This window comes from Pteronotus mesoamericanus, unplaced genomic scaffold (genome assembly GCF_021234165.1).
Source record: "Pteronotus mesoamericanus isolate MK-2021 breed Mesoamerican mustached bat unplaced genomic scaffold, CSHL_Meso_final contig_73, whole genome shotgun sequence".
NCBI classification, from domain to species: Eukaryota; Metazoa; Chordata; class Mammalia; order Chiroptera; family Mormoopidae; genus Pteronotus; species Pteronotus mesoamericanus.
The window spans coordinates 10,161,806-10,185,030 of record NW_026555245.1 but is presented as its reverse complement, the minus strand read 5'-3'; the positions used below and the strand labels follow the sequence as shown (position 1 = coordinate 10,185,030).

General features: G+C 39.1%; 1 protein-coding gene across 1 annotated transcript in view; it reads right to left on the bottom strand.

Annotated features, from left to right (window-relative positions):
* The window catches only part of PRUNE2 (prune homolog 2 with BCH domain), a 243,896-nt gene that overhangs the window by 190,279 nt on the left and 30,392 nt on the right, over positions 1–23,225 (bottom strand). Inside the window, exon 2 of the mRNA XM_054583007.1 lies at positions 1,901–2,005. Within this exon, the coding sequence (XP_054438982.1) occupies positions 1,901–2,005 (105 nt within the window). The remainder of the gene's footprint in view (positions 1–1,900; positions 2,006–23,225) is intronic.

Genomic DNA, 23,225 nt, shown 5'->3' with positions numbered 1-23,225 from the left:
AATGGCAGAACATTTTGTCTGTTTTGTTCAGTTACATTTCCCAGTGCATAAAGCAGTCTGGCACAAAGTAGACATTTAATATGTATTTGTTGAGTGAAATAAATGAATCACCCACTGCTATCGTATATGAAGCACAAAGTCACTCCAACAAAATAGTTTTTCTCCAACCTGTCAGACTAATACTGAGTCACAACTGTATCATAATCATTAGTTATTGGTCTATGGCAAGTTATTTTTCCCAATTAATTGATAGAGTTGTATCTAACTCCTAGTATTGAAACTTGAGTCAAGAGCATGCAGCCTGAACCCAGCCTAACAAGCTGGCGTCTGAAGAACTAGGTTCTAGGCCCAGCTACTGCTGTGTGGCTTTGAGGAAGCCAATGTCTTTTCTGAGCCTCAGTTTTCCCATCTGTAAAATGAGGCTTACATATTAGAGTGAAAAGTAGTTAAATGGAGTTTTACATGTGAAGGTGCAAGTCTCTGTACTTATCTTATGTGCTACTACTCTAAGAGGAAATAGCCAGGGTTTCAGGAAAAATTAAAATAGAGATTCAGGCCTCTGGTAGGGGATGGGGTCCAGTAAACTAAGAGCAAGGCACAGAATCACAGTGAATTCCCAGTGTGTGACCCCTTCAGGAATGGATGTTTTTCTCCATGCTCAGTGGCAAACCTTGGAAGAAGGAGTAAAGAGGCCGCACATCACTTTATTGTTATCTATCTATTTTACCTATCAGAACTACTTTTCAAGACACTGTAGTTATTGTTGATGGTGTAATTATTATATATTTTTCTTAAAAATCTATGCCTCCAGTTTAAAAATCAGTCTGATTCAGTCAATTCTATGCTTTTGAGACACGCAATATTTTTTTCTAGGAGTCAAAAATCCAGTTAATAATAATGGCATTTCATATGCATGACTTGAGACAAGCACACTTATTTCCTCATCCCAATTAACCTCTTTTGTAAAATTCAACAAATTTTAAGATATATTTGCTATAAAGCCTGTATGTAGAGATCAGAGTACTTGATCTGTCATTTTGGTCAGTTTCTGCCCGAAAGCCATTCTTGCCATCCACAGCTCATTCTGGACAACTTGGTTTCATGTGAATTAAATTACTCTAGATCAGCTATGCAAAATCTAAGAGTCAAGGATCCAAACAGAATAGGAATAAAAGAAACAGGCTCCAGAAAATTAAAACTTGTGTGAATGCCCTTTTTCTTTTTTTGGCTTTAAGATAATGAATTGTCATGGGCTGGTGAAATTTTGTGGAATGGAAATTTGAAAACAACTTATTGAAAGGTCTTTTTTTTTACCTTTATAAGAATAGTATAGTCTTTACAAAGATTCTCACTCAAAGAAGATGATTAGTAACTGAGAGTGACCTTGCTGGACAAAGCCAGGGCTAACAGGCAAAAACAGAATATAGATGAGACCTGTGATATTTCTGCTACTGAAACTTTCAGCCGATGAGCTCTGTACTTCCTGCAGTGTCCATGCAGGTCATTCTGCCCACATCTTCCTGCTCCCGAGGGCAAGGCTATCCAACAAGGATGGTAAGGGAAACAAGGAATTCTGACCCATCCTTACAGTAGTTCTCTGAATTCTTATACAACTATTCAAATATCATTAAAATTTTTCATTTTTAATTTGAAAACATTGATCTTCTTGAAATAGTCTTGTCTGAAGAGAATCAGAAAGAAATAACTAGAACAATGTCTGGCATATATTAGGTGATCAACAAATATTTTTGATTAATGAATTATAATACATTATTCTCTGCAACAATAAACCAGAGCATGAAAACGTAAGTTAATACGTTCTTTTATAACCTCAAAACATTTGTACTGAACAGTTACAATTTAAATTCAAATTAAATAGCATAATCTTCTTTTTCCTCACCTTGTCCAGAAAGTAAGCATATGTGAAGGCAGAAATGAGAGAATCCAAGTCACACGATTTATGTCCAATAACCACATGTACCTTCTCCAAGCGTTTGCTTCGATTCTGAAAAAAAATTTTTAAAAATCACAATTTAATGTGCAGTAGATCAATATAAAGAGGACATTTTCCAATCTGTTTTTAAAGTATGCCGTAGTTACATTCATACACGACTGCAGAAGATAATAAATTTACTGTGATGTTTTTACATGAAGGCATAAAATTGCACAACCTGTTTAACATTCAGAAATGCTCATTCAAATTTTAGTAAATTGCCAGGAATAAAAAAAATTGTTGGTTCGCGGTCCCAGGATCTTCCCTAGGTAAACTGGCCCCCATACACAGAGGGCAAAGACAGACAAAAGAAAGAGGCTGACCGCTCTAAACTGGTAGGTGGCAGTTTAATGAGCAAAGGAACTTACAAAGCTTGTCTTGTGGCTACAAGGCAAGTAGATCTCTGCCCCCTCCTGCCAGAATTTTATTTTTTATTTATTTTTATTTTTACAGAGAAGGAGAGGGAGGAAGAAAGAGAGGGAGAGAAACATCAAAGTGTGGTTGCCTCTCACGCTTCCCCTCATGAGGACCTGGCCCGCAACCCAGGCATGTGCCCTGACAGGGAATCAAACTGGCAACCCTTTGGTTCGCAGGCCGGTACTCAATCCACTGAGCCACACTAGCCAGGGCAACCTACCAGAATTTTCAAAGTGTATACAGAGGCCTTACTGGGTTCAGCATGTATGGTTGCAACAAGAACATTATTTTAAGACTGAATCTTTGAAAAACGTTCCCAGTGTGGGGGCATTAGGCAGAACATAAATTCTGGGGACAAGAGAGGACATGAGGAGCCTCCAGTTGCCTGGGCCTTGCTCCCAGGTCAGCTGGTAGTTATGTTCTTGTGATGATGTCTTCCAACAAAAATTTGGTTTTATTAAGATTATTTACAATCTAATTCATATGAACTGTAACCTGAGTTATAGTTTTTAGTAAAAGATTATTTTGGTCCAAAGAGCAATTCCTAGTATTTTATATCTTTTTTCTTATATAAAATGTTCTTAATTTAACAAAATGCCCTTTTTTCATATGTCCCTGGCATACAACACAAAATTGGTAGGGATTTATTTTTTCAGGCCATATTTTGGGTAATAAGATATGTCCTCTCTGCATTAAACACATAATTTAGCAAATAAAAGTTGTAACACTTTTCCTTCCCCCAGAAAATGGAATATGATTAGTATCATTGCTCTAAAAATACAAATCAGTTGCTATTAAAAAGTGTATATGATTACCTCTCTGGAAAAGAGGATATACTATTGTCTTTCCTGATTAACTCAGTAGTTACTTAAAGTTCATTTTAAAAGAGGGTGACCACCTTTTGAAACAATAGGTTTGAAATGCCAAAGAACCAATCATTTCTAGAAAATTTCACAACAAAACTGTCCAATAACAATACCTGTAACCTAAATTGACATCTTTATAGTTTGTCAGAGATGATACATTTGTATACTTCCCTCACTTTCGTCCTTTAACTTCTTTTCTTAGGACTGGCTAAAAGCCAACCTAACTGTAATACTGCTCAAGAAGGTTATTAAAAAATTATACTGCTCAGGGATCTTTCAATAAAAAAGATTTACTCTTTTATCTACAGAACAAGATAAAGCATTATTTAGTAATTTATTAGGTGCTTTACAAATGAATCTATAAATCTGTTAGTGTTTGTACTGAACTACTGGTGTCTGAGTTGGAAACAAGTTATTAAACAACCAGGTTGTGGCCCAAGGAACTGAAAGAACATAATAAGGCCTTGAAGGGGGATGAGTTAAAAGAGCCTATACAGAGAGAGAATGACAGCGGGGTCAATATTATGGATGAGTCCTTCAATATGTAATATTGTTAAATTAAACATATATATTTGAAAGTATATCAAGGTATTGGTTTTAGTAAAACATGATTTAAAAGTATGATATTAACTCTCTGAACATAATTACAATTTTCCCTCCCCATCACCACCACCACCAGCTCCCATATTTTCTCTCCCAGCTTTTGTCCCTTAACCTCACAAATTCATAGCTGGCTCATTTCGCTGAAGACCCTTCGAAAGTTCCAGTCTAAGCTCAGTCCCTGCTCTCAAAGCTGGACAGCTTCCCCTGTGCAAGACTGTCCGATGTTCTAGAGACATCCAAAGAAATTTAGGTAAATGGAATTATATTCCATTACAATACAAACAAATGCATTAGGAAATCATATTACTGTAGAAGGCTGTTCTTCCGAGAAGCTCAAAGGTCTAAGTACCTCATTACCTCATTTCTGCTCTCAGATCTTGTAAGGCAGACAGTAAGGAGATTAACAACACTTTTTATAGGTCAGTGGAGTCTGTGATGTGGCCAAGTTCTTCCCAGAACTCATGACCCAGTTCAGTGAGCCTTGTCTCCTCTGCCCTGCACCAACCACTTGACAATGCCATAATGACTTCAGAGTCTACAAAATGAACGAGCATGGGGACCGAAGGAAAAAAGAGGAGGTTAAATGTGCATTCTAAATACAGCAAGGCTTCGACATTTGTACTATCAAGACTACCTTAAAGCTGATCTATCTGCTCACTTGTCTAGATTTGATAATTCACAGACATGGCTCTGTGTTCAACACTCTACTTGCATAAAAGAAAACTGACGGGAATAAGATTTACCTGTCAATTCATTTGCAAGCACATACCCATTACTACTTAGAAAAAGAGAGATGCTAAATAGACATATACCCAAAGCATGTTAGACCAATTCTTACTAGTCAAGAATCTTCTTGAGACATGATTTATTCCTACTCCATTTAAAGAGAAAAAAAGTACACATCATCTTGTAGGCCAGGCTGTAGAAGATCCCGGTGCAAGACTCTGAGGGCTCTTGTTGGTCCCACATGGCTGTCTTCTCATGCCCTCTCCTTTTTCTTCTGACTTCCCTTCTTCCCACTCCTCAAGTTCCCTCATAGTCATGGCCTCTTCTAGTGCCACTCGCTCATGCCTACCGTCTGCAGTCAGAGGTCCAGTTCCCATGCTCCAGTTCTCTCTCTCACCGCCCACCTCCATCAAAACTACTATCCTGGTGCCCATGCTATCAGGGATCTATCTGCTTCTCCCCTAGCAATTCCAATGGAATAAGTCCATGCCAATGAGTACTCCTGGATTAATGAGTTTCCCACCAAGGTAATGTACTTTCAGTTTAAAGAGACCTTACAAGGATTACAGCACAATCCAAAGACTGACTGGAAATTTCAAGCAGGCTGAAAATGTTGGGCCAGACAGAAAGGACATCACAACTACAAAGTACCTTTGGTGCCTGCCAATAAGCCTGAAAAGTGATAGGCTTGACCTCAGAAAGTCTCAGATGTCTGTAATTGCCTGATTCCTACAAAAAACGAATGATAAGACATAATTAGAGTGTGGCACTAAGTAGATATAATAGCAACTGTGCTCAGACTGACTCCTGCCTGCTTGGAGGAATAAAACATGACATTAGTTGCATAGACTCACCCAGCAGATAAACTCAAGGAATGTGCAAGATGTGGCTTTTCAAATTGGGGGTCAAGAAATCGAGAATGAATAGACACCCACTTTCAAGCTTCCCACCAAAAATGACATTGGCACTATGAACAGAGCAAGCACAGAGGTCAAGTCAAGGCAAAAAAGTCTGGGGACTGATTCCAAGTGTCCAGGGAAGATAATGGGGTCCTCGCGGTGTCAGGTTTACTCTCGGCAATGGCCCCACCTGCCGAAATAGCAGTAAAACTGGCCAATGGAACTCAGAGGAGATTCCTGACCACAATGACACTCTGCACCCTCACAGTGGGTCTGTGGGCTGCTCCATATAGTCACAGATCTATGGCCCTTGATACAGTTCACCTTGGGATCTGGATTATGTATAGACAAATCATGTCCAAGTAAAAGTGGTATATAGTCAAGTTTATCCATTCGATGTATTGCCATCCAACTAATACAAACTTGTTGGTGTCAGGCACAGTATGAAGCCCTAGGATACAGTAATGAACCAAACACACAAAACTCCCTCACCACACTTGCATTTTAGTGCCAGCAGATAGGAACCAAATAATGAGATAATGATAAATGGAGGAGATGAGGTGTGCTGGGATGAGGTACATGGGAGAAGGTGAGGTCAGAGTAAAGACCTGAGGTGAAGAAGTGGGAGCTAAGGGTATCTCAGGCCAAGGCAATAGCAAGTGCAAAGGCCCTGAGCTGAGAGCATGCCCAGCATGTTCAACTAATAACTACTTCTTAGTGTATACATTTTCTAAACGTGATTTTGTAAACTCCTAGCCAGGAGTAAATAGATCTGGACAGTAAATGCTCCTTCTCTAGTACCCAAGCACACCAAGAATCAGGGAAGATTCATTGCTAACGCCTAAACACAGTGCTGTACAAGGCCAAAATATAATGGAATCCCGGGAGTGGGTTGAAATAGATACTATCCTTTGTCATCTACACTTTCAAATAGATGGACAGAATCTCTTCATAATCAATGCATAAAAGAAAATATATGGAACATGCCAGCATTCCAGGTCACAAGTTGAATACGCTTTCAAAATGTAATCCTATATATTACTAAAATGGGCCTTCTTAGTGAAGTTTACATCTTATCTCTTTTTAAAAGCCAGAACAATTCCTAAGCCCATTCTAATTCATTCTAGCCTAAACATTCTAATTCAACAGCCCATTAAAGGAAGCTGTACTTGTCAGGTAAAAGCTCTTTGAAACACACCCAGAGAATAGAGAATTGACTAGAAAAGAGCTTCCAGATGCTGCTAAAGTTTAGGCTCCTCCATCAGCTTTTTCATAACTCCACCCTCTGAGAAACAAAGCTCTCCCACCTATAACTTTCCACATCCAAAATCCCTCAATAAACCTTTACACCTCAACAACCTCAACAAGTCCTTGCAATACAGCTATCCAATGACCATTCCATATCCATCCTCTCTAAACCTCTTTTCTTAAAAACCTTATCAAATTTTTTTCAAAAATAATGAATTGAAAATAATTTTGTATTCAAAACATTGTAGACAAAACCCACAGAAGTTGGAGAATATCTTTCCCCACACACTAAAGCAGAGCACATTTCTTAGTCCTTATCCTTAACCAGCAAATGAAGAAGCGAGAGAAAAAGGAATCTAATTTATTGAATGGTATCTCCAAAGAAACTTAGGCATAGAAAAGAGTTAGCAGTTGAGCAAGTACTTCCTTGACTACTTAATAATTCCAGTTAAAGAGTGGTCTTCCTTCCTGGAGGCTGGCTGAGGACCGTACAGAGAACAGCCCAGCTCCTGTCCATGAGACCGCATGCCCCTGGAGCTGCCATAAATCTAAGAAGACTCAGGGGGTTGACGAGGAGGAAACCTAACATGCTGCTCATGTCCCTAAAGGTCCAGACTCCACTAGGAAAGCCTGTAGGAGGGGATGCATAAGGGGCCATAGCCAAATGAGCAGCGAGGACTAAGGGAGCTGTAGAAATGCCCAGAACAACCTGGTCCTCAAAAGGTGAGGACAAAAAACCTCACACCACCTCTGCCAGACATAGATGAAGTCACATCCTCTGTTCATTTGGTAAACATATAAGGTGCCTCTTGATACTGGCCCTGGGTTTAAGATGATTTCTAGAACTCCTGACCTCCTGAAGTTCCCGTACTCTTATCATTGCAGGGAGAAAGGTTGGGACCCAGAGAGAGAGGATGCTGGAGGGAATAACATGGCATCAACCAAAAGTTAAAAAAAGCAAAGAAGGAAATGTGCGTCTCACTCAGGGCAAGGTCTCCAGAGCACAGGGATTTTCCCACCAATTGACACTTGTATTTCATTCTCTATTTTCCTTTATTTCTCCAGTAAGAAAATAAATACATGCCATTATAAAAAGTCCGGCACAACAAACTTAATAAAACAAACATAACTATTTTGTTAACGTACTGTTAATTATTTTGCATTTTTATTTATGCATATATATTAACACGTATACTTCGCAAAAGTGAGCTGCTTCTATTCCCATTCTTTAGAATGTTCCTATTTTTTCACTTAACAATACACTATGGTTCTTTTTCCATGACCAAAACTACTTCATTCTTCATAGAAATTATTATGTGGATATGTCTGTGTGTATTGGGGAGTGGGCGCTGGGAGGTGTGGATGGGGTGGAGCGGTGTGCTTATATAGAATTTCTGGAATCAGCATAAGTGTTTTCTTTTTCTCCTTTTTTTTCAAATCTCCATGATATTGAGAAATAGCCCATTGGCTACCTATCCAGTTCCGTTCTGATGGTTAATTAATAAACAATAAAAAGTGACCTGAAGGACACTTCAAGAGCTGTACCTCAGGTCATGTGTAAAAGCAGAAACATTGACCAGAACCTCCAAATTTGGGACATAGACATTCTATATTTAATTTTCTCATAAATGTCCTAATTTGATTGGTGACCTACTGGATGAATATAACCCATCGAATCAGGAAAAGGCAAAAAGCTTTCAATGGTAAGACTCAAATGATTTTGACGTAATTTAATTGTCTTACTGATAACACTAAACCTAATCACTTCAGACAAGTACATATTGCCTATAACCTCTTCCCTCACTGCCCTCCCGACAACGCCCAATCATGTTTTCCTCAGCCTTCTCTTTGTCACACTGGAGAATGCCCTTTTTTAAGATCTCTCGTTTGGGGAAAATGCGGGACATGAGTCAGTCTGAGCAAATTCAACTGAAATAGCTCAGATCATGTGCACCTGCACCTTTTTCTACATCATCAAATGCAAGAGGCCATCATGAGTAGGCAATGGGTGAAAGAAAAACTAAGCCCAAGTATTGTCTGAGGCCTTTCTTGGGTGGGCAGTCTGGGTCCCCAGTTCCTTTGAGGTCAGGCTCCTTTTAGGTGGAGTATTGGACAAGGACTCAACCACTCCTTTGCCTTTTCAGCCTAATCTATTCTTCTGCAACCTATTTGCTGCTTACCTTGAAAACAGTGTTTGCAAAAGGAGTGATTTCATATGTAGCTGATGCACACCTTCTGGATCATATCAACGATTTGGGCCAGAATTGTTCTTTACTCACAATACTTAATCTGTTTTCAAGATTTCTTTTTCTTACAGTGTCTTCAAAACTTTCTAACAAGTTTTTTTGGGAGCAGCACCGTTATTTTCTCCCCACAGCTTCAAATACAAAAATTGCCTCCCAAATCCTTACCTTTCCTGAAAAGCCCCTGTAAGAGCTACTCTTCGTAGATTCCTAATATATGCTCGCATTCCAGCCATTCCACTTTGGGGAAAATGTGTCCATACATTTGTTACCAGCTGGAGAGAATAGCTCTTCAATCTCCCATTTAGGTACTACTTCCTTCTAGCTTATATAAATGTCCCATCCCAGAAGTTTGTCCTTCATGGTCTTTATGGGTCTTCACAGTCCCTCAAACTTCCCCTTTTCAAATTTGAGCTGCAGTCTTTTTCATCTAGTTTCATACGGACATGCACCTAAGTCTACAAGGCTTTCCTCTGCCTCCTCTGATGGTCTGCTGTCTGTGCCTCTTCATTGAACTTGTCGTGGACTGAATGATGTGCCACCAAAATTCATTTCAAAGTCCCAACTCCCAATGTGAGGTATTTGGAGATGGGATCTGTGGGAAATAATTAGATTTAGAATAAGTCATGAGGGTGGGGCTCTCAAGACATGATTAGTGCTCCTGTAAGGAGATATACCAGACAGCTTGTTCTCTCTTTCTCTCTCTCCCTCTCTCTTTCTGCCATGTGAGATCATTGAAGAAGGAGGCCGTCTGTAGGCCAAGAAGAACGCTCTCACCAGAACCAACTATGTTGGCACCCCCCCATCTTGAACTCCCAGCCTCCAGAATAGAAAATAAATTTCTGTTGTTAAGGCACTCAGTCTATGCTATTTTGTTATGGCAGCTCAAGCTGACTAAGACAGACCTTCAAAACCACTAGGACATAGTTGAACTTTAAGGAAAGCTTAGAAGAGCTTTTTTTACTAAGTGATCAATGTCAAAGACATTACAAGAGGTTTAAAAACCAAATGAGAAAAAATATCCCTTGGACATAGAAACCTACACCCATGCCACCTAAGGTTTATACATTAATTACTTTATAAAACAATGTATCTTCATCATAGAACATTTAGAAAAAATAGCCCTGGCTGGTGTGGCTCAGTGGATTGAGTGCTGGCCTGCAAACCAAAGGGTCACAGGTCCGATTCCCAGTCAGGGAACATGCCTGGGTTGTGAACCAAGTCCCCAGCTGGGGGTACGCGAGAGGAAACCACATACTGATATTTCTTTCCCTCTCTTTCTTCCTCTCTTCCCCTCTCTCTAAAGATAAATAAATCAAATCTTTTAAAAAACTGTTTTAAAAAGTTTAGAAAAAGTAGAAACTCGACTAAGAAGAAATCCAGGATCCAAAGTTAATCATTATGAATATTTAATGTATTCTGGCCAACTTTTTCTATACTTTCATGTGTTCTCTTTTGCAATACTCTTATCATTCATTACACATGATATTTTGTAACCTCTTTTTTTTGACAACATTCTAAGTTTTCTTCCAAAACTGTAAAATATAAATGTTATGATAACCAAGGGTGATATGTGTTTGCTTTTGTAACCCAAATTGCCAGCTTATTGCACTGCACGCATTACATGCTCAATAAGTATTGAAAAAACAAATTGGACTTCTGGTCAAGGTGGTGGCATAGGCAGACATGGCTAGCCTTCCCCAACAACCACATCAAAATTACAACTAACATATAGAACAACCATCACTCAGAACTGTGAGAAATCGAGTTGAATGGAAGTCTGACAACTACAGAATTAAAGAAACCACATCCATCCAGACTGATATAAGGGTGCAGACATGGAATGGGCTGGTCCCATATCCATGTTTGGTGGATAAAAATTTGGGAGGGATAGCTCAGGAGCAGAGACCCAGCCCCACACCAGTCCCCCAAGCCCATGGTTCCAGTGCTAGGAAGATATGTCCCCATGACTTCTGATTGCAATATCCAGCAGGATTGAGTTGGTGGGAGAAACTGCTGGATTCCCAAGCAGTTCTTCTTAGAGAACCCACACACAGAGTCATCTACTCAAACTCACTCCCTCTGATCTCCAGCACCAGGGAAGCAGCTTGAAGGGCACCAGTGGCATATGAGGAGAAACCGAAGTATCTGGCATCAAGGTGAGCAGAGGCCATTGTCTCTTTCTGAACCCTCCCCAACAGACCCAGAGAGCTGGCAAGCTGGTGCCATATCTGAGACTCCATTAACCTGGATAACACTTTGCTCCACCCTGGAGATCCCCTGAGACTCCAACTCACCCAACTTATGGGCCCACCCAGGTGTTTTTTCCATTATAATGGCTTATCTAGGCTCATGCTTCACAACTTCCTAAATCCTCTCAAATAAGAACAACTGGCTCACTGAGCCCCAGGCCCAAAACAAGCAGTAGCCAGCCTAGATTCACAGCTTGGCTTTGCCTGGGAATCTCCAAGCCCAGCACAGGTAACAACCACCTCAGATTGTTTTATACCTCAGACAGGGTTACCCCAGGCAAAACATGGGTGGATGCTGACCTTGCCCTGTGCCATCCAGGAAACCCCAGAGCCTGCACACCAATGGGCAGCTACAGACCACATGAGAGCACCAGTACCCTGCCCCTGCACAGCTGATCTTCCATGGAGGGCAGAGGGTGGTGGTAAGTGGTCACAGCCAGTCCTTGAAGCTGACTGGCCTGGGTAAATCCTTCCCATTGATCTGCCAACAGCAACCAAAGCTCAGCTAAAAGCTCAACTCACCCCACATGAAGGGCTCACCTCAAGTACCCAGCTTGGGTGACAGGGGAGGCTGTGCCACTGGACCTTATAGGACATGTACTGCATTAGGCCATCTACCAAGACACAGAGTCAAAGCAGCTCTACCTAAAATATAGAAACAAACACAGGGAGGCTGCCAAAATAAACAGACACAGAAACGTGGCCCAAATGAAAGAACAGATCAAAACTCCAGAAAAAGAGCTAAACAAAATGGAGGTAAGAAATCTATCAGATGCAGAGTCCAAAACACTGGTTACAAGGATGCTCAAGGAACTTAGTGAGGACCTCAACAGCATAAAAAAGATCCAGTCAGAAATGAAGGGTGCACTACTTGAAATAAAGAACAATTTACAGGGAAACAACAATAGAGTAGATGAAGCCAAGAATCAAGTCAATGATTTGGAACATAAGGAAGCAAATATCAACCAATCAGAACAGCAAGAAGAAAAGAGAATCCAAAAAAATGAAGATAGTATAAGCAGCCTCTGTGACAACTTCAAGAGGTCCAACAGTTGCCCATAGGGGTGCCAGAAGAAGAAGAGAAAGAACAAGAAATTGGAAATCTATCTGAAAAAATAGTGAAAGAAAATTTCCCTAATTTCATGAAGAAAATAGACATGCAAATCCAGGAAGCACTCAGAGTCCCAAACAAGATGTATGCAAACAGGACTACTCCAAGACACATCATAATTAAAATGCCAAAGGTTAAAGATAAAGAGAGAATCTTAAAAGCAGCAAGAGAAAGGAAGTTAGTTACCTGCAGAGGAGTACACATAAGACTGTCAGCTGATTTCTCAAAAGAAACTTTGCAGTCTAGAAGGGACTGGGAAGAAATATTCATGATGCATGACCCATGGACATGAACAATGGTGTGGGGATTGCCTGAGAGAGTGGGGGATGCTGGGTGGAGGAGGGACAAAGGGGAAAAATCAGGACATCTATAATAGCATAATCAATAAACTATAATTAAAAATGCAAAATAAATTAAAAATTATAAAATTTAATGAATATAGTATTCTTTAACGTGGATCACTAAAATTTATTTAGTCAATTTCTTATTGTTGCAGATAACTTAATTTTTTATGAAATGAGACTGCACTAAGTATTTGGATGATAATTTTTGTGCATCCCTTGTTATTTCTTCAGTGTCAATTCTTGGATTTTACATTTCTAAGTCAAAGAATGTACATATTTTGATGCTCATCAGAAATGTTGTATAAAGTTACATTTTTTTTACCCACAGAAATATTTGTTTTTCAATTCTTTAACTGTGTTTAAGTATTATCATTTTGATAGGTAAAATAGTATATTAATGTTAATTTATATTTATTATGATTATGAGTGCTTTAGGTCATTTTTTTCATCTGTATATTAAACATGATTGTCTTCATATGGACATGGTTTTTTGTGAATTTTTCCCTGTATATCTTTTAGGATGTTTGTCCTACTCTCCTTGATGAATAAACTACTACAATATTATTAAATTTTCAACTCTAATAACATATTACTTTGTTCTCTGGCCACAGGCATCTATGGAACAACTTATTCAGTAAGTTGCATTGGGTATGCAATAAGCATGCATTACTTAAGATGACATCATTTCAAGTGCTAAAGAGCAATGGTACAATCTGTGCGATCTTTCCCTCAATCTACCTGCTCTGCTTTCTGAAAATGTTGCAAGAATCCACATCAGACTCTGCTGGAGGACAGCTGTGGAAAACAGTCATGGTCTAGCTCTTGACTGGAATGTATTTACTACTCTGTTCTGTAATTAGCTTCACATAAAAATGATTATGTAACTTAAAATTAAATGTAAGGTGTTAAATATATCATATTATTAAATGTCTTTAAAAGTAGTGAAATTTTGGTAAGACAACAGCACCAAAAAGAATGATTAAAGACAAACAATAGAGTGGGAGATAATATTTGCATAATATTTACACCATCTTGCCATTGAAAGAGCAATATTACTAACACAGGAGGAATTCCTAGACATTTATTTTTTCAAAATAATTGAATAATTGGTAAAGGATGTGAACAGGCAATTGAGAGAAGAAGTAATGAATATATGAAAAGAAACAACCTCATTATTAGTCATGAAAATGCAAATTAGACCAACAATAAAATGTCATTTTTTTGACCATTAGATTGGCAAAAAATTAAGAGTGTTAACATCCACTACTGGTTAAACTGTAGGTGGCAGTAAGGAATACTACAACGAATGTGGGAATAATTTGACAGTATCCATTAAAATGCAGAATGTTCACACTTCCTGATTCAATTTTTTCATTCTGTATCTAGGACTTGATTCTATGGAAATAAAATTATAATAAGTATGGATATTTCTAAACTTCTTAGCATTATTTAAAATCCATTGTTAAACTCATAGATAACAACAAGCTGATGGCTGCCAGATGGAAGGAGGGCTGAGGGGTTGGCTGAAAAGGTGAAGGAATTAAGAAATACAAATCAGCAGTTACAAAATAGTCACAAGAATGTGAAGTATGGCTTAGGAAATATAGTCAATATACTGTAATAACTACGTGGTGGGTACTAGACTTACGGGCATATCTCTTTGTAAGTCATATATATGTATAACCACTGTGCTGTGTACCTGAAACTAATATCATACTGAAAGTCAAATGTAATTGAAAAATGCACAAAATTTTAAAATTAAAAAATAAAATCAGTTGTTAAATATGGATGTATAATAAAATCCCAAAGAACGTTTATTGAGGCAGTTTTTGTAACAAAGAATAAGAAACAACCTCAATGTACAACAAAGATCGTTGAATAAACTACGGACTATTGATAAAATAGAATCAAAGCAGCTATTACCAAACAAATGAGTTAGAACAGTATCTAATGGACTGGGAAAATGTACTCCAATATTTTTCCCATGACATCACACGGCTGCTTCTTCCTTCCTGGATCCTGCTTCTCAGAATAAAAACATGCTGTGGATTCCACTTGGGTGACAGGGATGCCTTGCTGACTGAACTAGGGTCACCTAGTAGGACATTATTTTGATGCAGATTGCCGAGCTCCACACCTGATACTCAGATTCATGGTCTGCAGTGGAGTCTGAGAATTTTGTGGCTGTTTGGGGAACCATGGCCTTAAAGAGGACTCATGATGAGCTCCCAAGGACCACCTGGCTTCTGTTAACTACAAAATATATCTCCATTTTGTTTTTGAAAGGGACTGCTTGAATCCCTCTAGATCAAGTACAATTTCAGAGAGAATTATTGGTGTTACATTATTCAGATTTATTTAAATTTAGGGCTAGAAGAGGCCTTAGGATTCACTCAGTGGAAACCTATCAATGGTTTCCAAAGTGAAGCAGTGGATCTCAGAATAAAGAAGGAAACCACACATCCTTTTACATTTTCTGGAGTTTTTTGATATGCTTTATGTTTATGATATGCCTTAAAGCTAGTAAAAGTCTTTTAAGGACATTTTCTCAAGACATGTATTTAATTCTGAATTCAGAAATAAAAAAGCAAAGAGGTTAACAAGAAAAAAGAGAAGATTAGAAAGAAGGGCAGAAAAGAAAGAGAGAAGGAAGGAGAAGGAAGAGAGAAAAGAAGGGAGGAAAGGGGTTTGGAGGGGGAGAAGTTCTTTCTCATGGGGTTTTATGAAAAGCCCAGGCTTTTCAGTGAACACTGTTGGTAATTGGTCAGAACATGTCTTTGGTTTCCATCTGTAGAAGTAAATAAGCACTTAGAATTGCACCCGGTAAAAATATTTAACTAAAGATCTGTTGAAAGAATGGTCCAAAGTAGTAAATGAGCCCAAATTCTGAGTTCATGGGCAGCTAAGGTCTAGATTGCACATAGAATAGCCAAAACAGAAAAATGGTCTGTCTGCACCTTGTGTGCCTTTCTGCCCCCTTATCTCCTACAACATTCTCTCCCACAAACCCTCACATACACTGCATACCCTCTTAGACATTCTTTCTTGTCTTTGTCTTATGGGAAGTGGGTGGAGGAGAATAGCAGTGCTCACCATACTATCAGCACACAACAAAGAAATAACCAACCGTCTCAGACCACACAAAGCCACCCATGCCACCCTGTTGCATAATGCAAACAAAATCTGTGACGTAATTGTACAAAGAAAACGCTCTCGGTGGAACTAGAATTTAGGGCTAAATCAGTGATACTTCTAGGACCTGTCAGGTTGGCTTCTTATTGGAAAAATTACTGGAGGAAAAGAAAAAATGGGGAGCCTTCACTTTGCTGTACTTTTATAGTTTTGTTTCTTTTTCCCTCTTCGTGTTGACAGCCTAATGTTATTCCCATGTTCTTGTGTGCATGTGTTTGATTGTTTATTCTGGTTGCAATAAGTCAAGAGGAATTTATGAAAGGTGCAGAAATAGCCCCAAATTGTGATTTTAATCTTGATTCACTAGAGCACTCAAACCTGCTGACCCAATTTTCACTTTCACCATCTATGGAAAGAAGAAATGCATTCTAATCAGAGGTGGGTGTAGATAGGGAGTTTCCTCATAAACTATTTATCAGTATATCATGGAAAAACATAGGATGACTCCTTGTACCTATATGTCATGCACTCAACGTTTCCGTAAAACTTTTATAGTAACTTCTATAAAGAATTCAGAATAAAAGATCTAAAGTAACAAATGGTATAATAGGCTTTGAATTTTTTCAATTTACCTGTCTTTGTCTATCTTTGATAAGACACTTTCAAGGCTTTCTGGTAAGAATATAGAACCTTCTGAAAAATACGGTGTGTATCTTTGTGCAGATACATGCTGGTGGGCTGCTTAGAAGGTGTCCACATAATACTCTCAAGGTCTGGTGCAGTTTATTGTGTCCATCAATACAAAGAAACTCTTGAATGAGGTGTATTCAAGAACAAAAAGAAGAGACATTACAGTTAACGTTTATGTAGGATTTTAGTTTCTAAAATAGTTTAGCCATTGCCTCCCCTCAATAGCTGTACTATTGAACTGACATTCAATGCCAAAGGAACCCTATAGAATGAAATCCCCGCCCCCTCATGCAGGTCATTTACATACTCCCTGCTAGAAAGTCTCACTACATCTCTGGGACAAAGGACCCAGGGGTGGACAACACCCCACTCACAAAACTTCAAAATGTAATATCATTCAGGAAAAAAAAAAAGGACTAGAAAAGTTGGGCTTATGTTACTACTTCTAAATTTTCCCAGAAGATTAATATTTTAATAATTAAATGCCCTAATTTTTCTTGCTACTTTTATGTTATTTAAAGTTTCATTGTTCCAGGAATATTTGTGATTTATAAATATTTTAATTTTTCTTTAATAGGTGTTTATGGAAAAGAAAAAAAGAAAAGGCTCCTGCCACTCTACACTAAGTTCCCAGAACTTTTTATTGTGCGCCTTGTGTCTGCTCAGGTCCTCTGAAAGTGTCGCCCCTTCCAAAGCACAGGTTGTTCCAGATACTTTAATGATTTCTTCTCCCTCAGACTGGAAGGGCTAGGGCTAATTAGTCAGGTTTTCTACCCCCATGAACAAGCCCAGGTGCACTCAGGAGACTTTTCCCAGAAGCTTTGCTTTTCTGCAGTCAGCTTTTTGTTGTCATAAGAAAGATCTATGGCTTTAATACTCACGCGTGTAAATGTCTGTATTTGGAACGGACGTCAGGCAGGTGACACCACACACCTGGCATGTCTGAAACTGGCTCAGACATGACAGTAATGAACAGATAAGCGGCTGGAAGCAGACAGGGGGAGAAGATGTGTTTCCAGCAAGACACACTTATGCCAGTTCATGGGGTAATGAGCAAGGGATATGCAGAGCAATTACTGTATTTTGCAAAGATGACAGTTTTTAATGATGCCATTATTTATTACATTGTGTGTTTTTCTGTGACAGAAGAACCCTCACCTTTTAAGTGACCTCTTCTCTCTCTCTCTCCCTCTCTCTCAAAATATTTTGCAAAATAGGGAACTATTCTCAAACTAAACAGTATCTGGCATACAGTAATTAGATATTTAATAAATTTTATTAAAGTACATGCCTTGCCCTGACTGATGTGGCTCAGTGGGTTGAATGTCATTCTGCAAAGCAAAAAGTCAGGGCATATGCCTAGGTTGCAGGTTCAATCCCTGAGATGTGTATGTAGCAGAGGTAACTGATCAATATTTCTCTCTCACATTGATGTTTTTCTCCCTCTCTTTCTCCCTCCCTCCCTCTCTCTCTCTCTAAAAAAGAAAAAAGGTGTTGTGGTACAGAATAGTGCATTAGAATAGATAAAGATATAGAAATGTGTACATATATAAGTTCTGTATATTCCACTGATATTTTAAAAGCATAAATATATTAATGTGGTCTGAGTACCACACTCTGATAAAAACAAGATTTCCCAATAAAAAGTTTCAAGACTTCTAATCATCAGCTTCTTCCAACCTTGGGACAATATAATTTTATGGTTCTAAACAGTAAATAACTTATTTTCAATTGTCTGGACGTTTTCCCTTTGTCTGCACTCCTCTGTTTGAGAGAATTGCTAAGGAGTCTCCAAATATAGCCCCTCAATATGGAAAATTTTCAACATATCAATGTGAGTTCTATTTTTGTCATTTTAAGGTACATAATGAACTAAATAGATTAGTGAAAAGACCTTTAATGCAAAACAGTTGATTTTTCTGCCTTGGTGCTTTAAACAAATCAGTCACATAAAAAGGAAGCTGTTATATTAAAGGAATATTTTGTTAGTTTAATTTTTTAAATAGGTGTTATATTGGATTTTCAATTAAAATACATATCAAAAGATTGACAAATGAGCTTAAAAATATTATAGAAATCTTAACAATACATAATGCATCAGACCACCAAAATCTTTCACCATAATTAACAGCTGTAAAATGGATGACGTCAGCTTTAAATTTTTTTCACTCATCTTGTAAAATAAATCTTTGTTTATGTTGAGCTTGTGGCTCTGTTCAGTGATGGATTATGTAAAGCTTTTAATTAAAGACTCAACTTTTCTTACTATTCTATGTCCTTAATAAAGTGTCCTTTTTGAGTAATTTCCTTAGCAGAAGTCTAGAATCCCAAACCACCAGAATATTACATATTAATTTCTTAATACTGTGGTATCTGCTCCAAAAATTCCAAATATTTGGAGTTATTAGTAACCTAACATTCCTATTTTATGACTTACAACACAATGTCTAAGGCATAGATATAAAGCCTTTGCAGGTACCAACATAGAAACAAACGATATTATTAGAAATACTTGTCAGTTACTCACTGAACAACAGGGAAGTGAATCTACGGTTTGACAACCCAAAGCGGTAGTAGTATTTTAGCAGTGATTTTTGAACTGATTTAGAAAATATCCTTTATCTTCATGAATAGATCAAACTCCTGCCCTCTGCTACCCTCCTAAGTTTTTCGTTGGTGGTGGTGGTAGTTTGTTTCTGTTTCAGACTCCTGTAGCAACTAAGAGCCCTTAGATTACATTCAATCTGTTTTCATCACAAGAAAAATAGAGAGCAAGACTCCCCAACATTTTGTGTGTATATGTGATGAGACGTGACTTTTTAATTCACTCATATCTTAAAATATTCAGTCTTTCAGAGTGGAAAGGAAGAAGAAGATGTACCCCCTACCCTGAAAAAAATCCTTAATGGCCAAGCTTCTGGATGTGCTGCTAAGTGAGGATTGGTAGCAAAGTGTGGAGTGGGAACAAGAAAAAAAATGTGAGAGACAATGTGGGCCCATCGGGTGGGGCAGTGGTCCCCTCTTCTCACTTGCTTGCTCATAAGATACCAGCTAACTAGTGAGAGAAACTCAAATGGCAATAACTAGTTAGCACAACAGGGGTGGCAGGAGTACTCCGGGGCGCCACTCACACTCCCTGGGGCCTGCACCCTAAGGAGCAGCACTCACCGCACACAAAGTGAGTGATGACTGCAGAGCGACTGCGAGGCCATTGCCATAGACTATGTGCTTTCTGATCCTGGCGTCAATTCACAAAACTCAGAATCCTGGTCTGTGCATCCTTTATTTTTCCCCATTTAAGAAACCTGCCCCAGGCCTGGCATCACAAAACCTTGCATGTGACCGCTTCCCTGTGTGCAGGTGGACTGGCAGCCGTGTGGGACGTTCCTGGTAACCCTGGGCCGCCAACGCTGTGCTCAGTCCTACTCCGCTCTACCTCCTTGGCCATTTGATATGGATTTAAAATGTTATTATGGTCAGCTCTTGGTTATCTTGGGGCAAATGGGGTAACTATGGATTATTATGGTAATCTGAAAATAAATTACAGGAAATGCCATTGTAGAAAACAAAAATAATAAACATTTATACAGATTAGTACAGGCAACTGCATACTATTTACAAGACTTCCACGGTTTGCCCCCACCAGCAACAATGGACAGCAAGCCATACTGACCAGAGTACTTGCCAGCTGGAAGGGTTATACTTTGGAGGGCGGACCCTCACCTCCAGCAATCCCCACTGGGAGTGGAGTATCAGCCGGTTCCAACATCAAGGCCTCCTTGGAAGTACACCCTTCTCTCAGGCCACCCACACCCCCAGCTCCTGGTCCTGCTGTGAGTGTTTGGGAAAGCCTCTCCTAGAGAATGGAGGGAAGGGGAGAGGGTGGTGAGGTGCAGAAACCGTCTGTTTTCATTTCTACTGCACCTGCTGCAAATGCAGAGTGATTACTCGATTATTCATATGCTGAAGGTCACTGAAGAGCAGTGGGGAGGCACAGAGGACACGAGTATTAACTGCCCTGAAGGGTCAGGAAGCTTCTCAGAGGAGGTGACTTGTCTTTCTTCCAGGGAAGAGGGGCAAGAGCTTCCCAGGCTGAGAAGTAGCTGGAGTCTCTACTGTTCTTTCTTTGCTTCTCTTTAAGAACCACTGAACACATTGGGGATGGGAAACACACACACACACACACATACGCACACTCCTTAGTAGTCAGAGACGCATAGTGAAGAATTTAGAGCTGAATGGCATGATGTCTGTGATTTGCTTTAAAATACCTCAGAAAACAAAAATGTACATTTACGGTGTGGAAACAGATGAAACATTGGCAAAACAGTAATAATTACTGAGGTGTTATGGGTAGAATGTGTTCCCTCAAAATTCATACGTTGGAATTCTATCCCTCAGTGCCTCAGAATGTGACCTTATATTTGGAAATAGAGTTGTTGCAGATGTAATTAGTTAAGTTGGGATGGGGTCATTGGGTGGGCCCTAATCCAAAAATCACTGTGTCCTTATATAAAGGGGAGATTTGGATACAGGGCACAGGCAGAGGGAAGACGATGCAAAGACACAGGGAGAAGGCCATCTACATACAAACCAAAGAACATCTCAGGCTGCCAGAAGTGAGGAGAGAAGTCTGGAACAGATCCTTCCCTAGTGTCTTCAGAAGGGGCATAACCTTGTGAACACCTGGACCTCAGATTTCTATCCTCTGAAACTGTGAGACAATAAATTCTGTTTAAACCACTTACTTTTTGGTACTTTGTTTTGGCAGCCCTAGGAACTTAATGTAATAAGTCATAGGTCTACTGAAGGGTCATTATGCAATTTTTTCCATCTTGTGTGGGTATTCGATATATTTCACAATGCAAAGGTTAAAAAAGAAGAAAGCCTCGTAAGAAGTCTCAGAAATATTAATTATTCAGCTTCACTCCACTCTGCTACAGCACTCCCTGAGGAAGCCACCGAAGTACCAAAGTAGTTCTCATATCCAACATACAGCTGGTCCCCAATTCCATCCGTGAGTCTAATTTCACATCTGTAATCTCTTTACAAGGCATTGCTGGTATGTCTCCCAAACAAGGCGCCAGAGAGCTCTGTTGTGCCTCTTGGCTCTTTCAGGCTCCAAACAGCGCATCCTCCCTGGAAACGCAATTGCAGGCAGCCTCACAGCGCCTCTGCAGACCGCACACGAGGCCAGGAGGGAGGCAGCATCTTGCAGCACAAACCCAGGATTAAAGCTTCTGTGAATCAGTTTTCTGCCCAAATGTGAATGGGCAACCGGATACGCTATATTGATGGCATTTAACACTCAGTAGGCAGGTTAAGAAAAAGTACACCACAAAGTGCATTAAATCACCTCATAATCATGTTTAAAGGCTAAATGAACCAGGGCCACCACAAATACTAAAATACATGATAACAAAAGCAGTCAGCATTTTCCATACCATATGCTTGTAAATGTTATTCTGCAGGGAACCAATTAAAACTATGGAATAGTTAGAACACAGACATATGGAACAAAACAGGGCAACTTATCTTGTCACCGTGGTGCTTGCTCAGTACATCTATTAGGGAGGTGTAATACTGAATTATTACTACAAATAACGGCTATCTTAATTATGAATATTAAAAGCCAACACCAGCACTTAAAGCTTCTGCTTTGGTCATAGCATTATTTAGAATATTAAATGGAAGAAGAGACTACTGCCTCCAGAAACACATGAAACACTGGTCATATTAAACATCAAAAAACATAATCACTACAGCAAATCATAAGTTGGGCTAGGTCTTGGTTTGCTCACCTATTATTGGGGAAAGGAACAAGAACATTTTATGAAATTCACAAGATTCCTGGTTTAAAAAAACATTTTAAAAGTGCACGCAAAAGCACGTTAGGAAGTGTAATGCCTTGAACCAGTGCCATATTGTTTCTGTTGTTACTGATAAAGAGAAGACATGCAGCTCATACAAAATAAGCAATTATCAAGCCTGACTCTGATGGTCATAAGTTGAAAAATCTAGAGAGAGCTTTATTAAGCTTTGCTGACATTAAACAGAAATGACAACTTTAAAATAAATCTGAGTTACATTCCCAGGTCAGTCTGATTGGTAAAAGACAGTTGACCTTTTCCTTCCCATCACTGGAGCTTTGGCATTATTGCTTAATTTAAAATTAACATTTAAAGGAACCAGACATACATATTGTAATAAGATGGTTCAAACATCATAGGAACTGCAGACTCAAGCAATGCCTCAGATACAGAGCATGTGAGAAATAAAGAAGATGAGATTAGGGAGAAAAGTACAAAGAGCTTGCAGCTGAAAGAGTGTCTTAACAATCACAAATGAGATCAAACAGAAGGGCCAGTGGGGACTATTTTAGTGCAAGGGAACTATGCAAATTAATAATAATTAACACCAAAATTCCAGTAATGAATTTAATATTTTTTATCCTCACCTGAGTATGTTTTTTCATTGCTTGTAGAGAGGGAGGGAAAGAAGAGAGAGAAACATCAGTGTGTGAGAGAAACATCAATTGGTTGCTTCCTGCATGTGCCCAGACTGGGGATCGTATGCACCTGTACTGGGAATCAGACCCACAACCCTTTGGTTACTGGACGATGCTCCAACCAACTGAGCCACACCGTTCAGGGCTCTAGTAACCAATTTTAAAACACTAGTTCCACATGCAAGCAATCTAC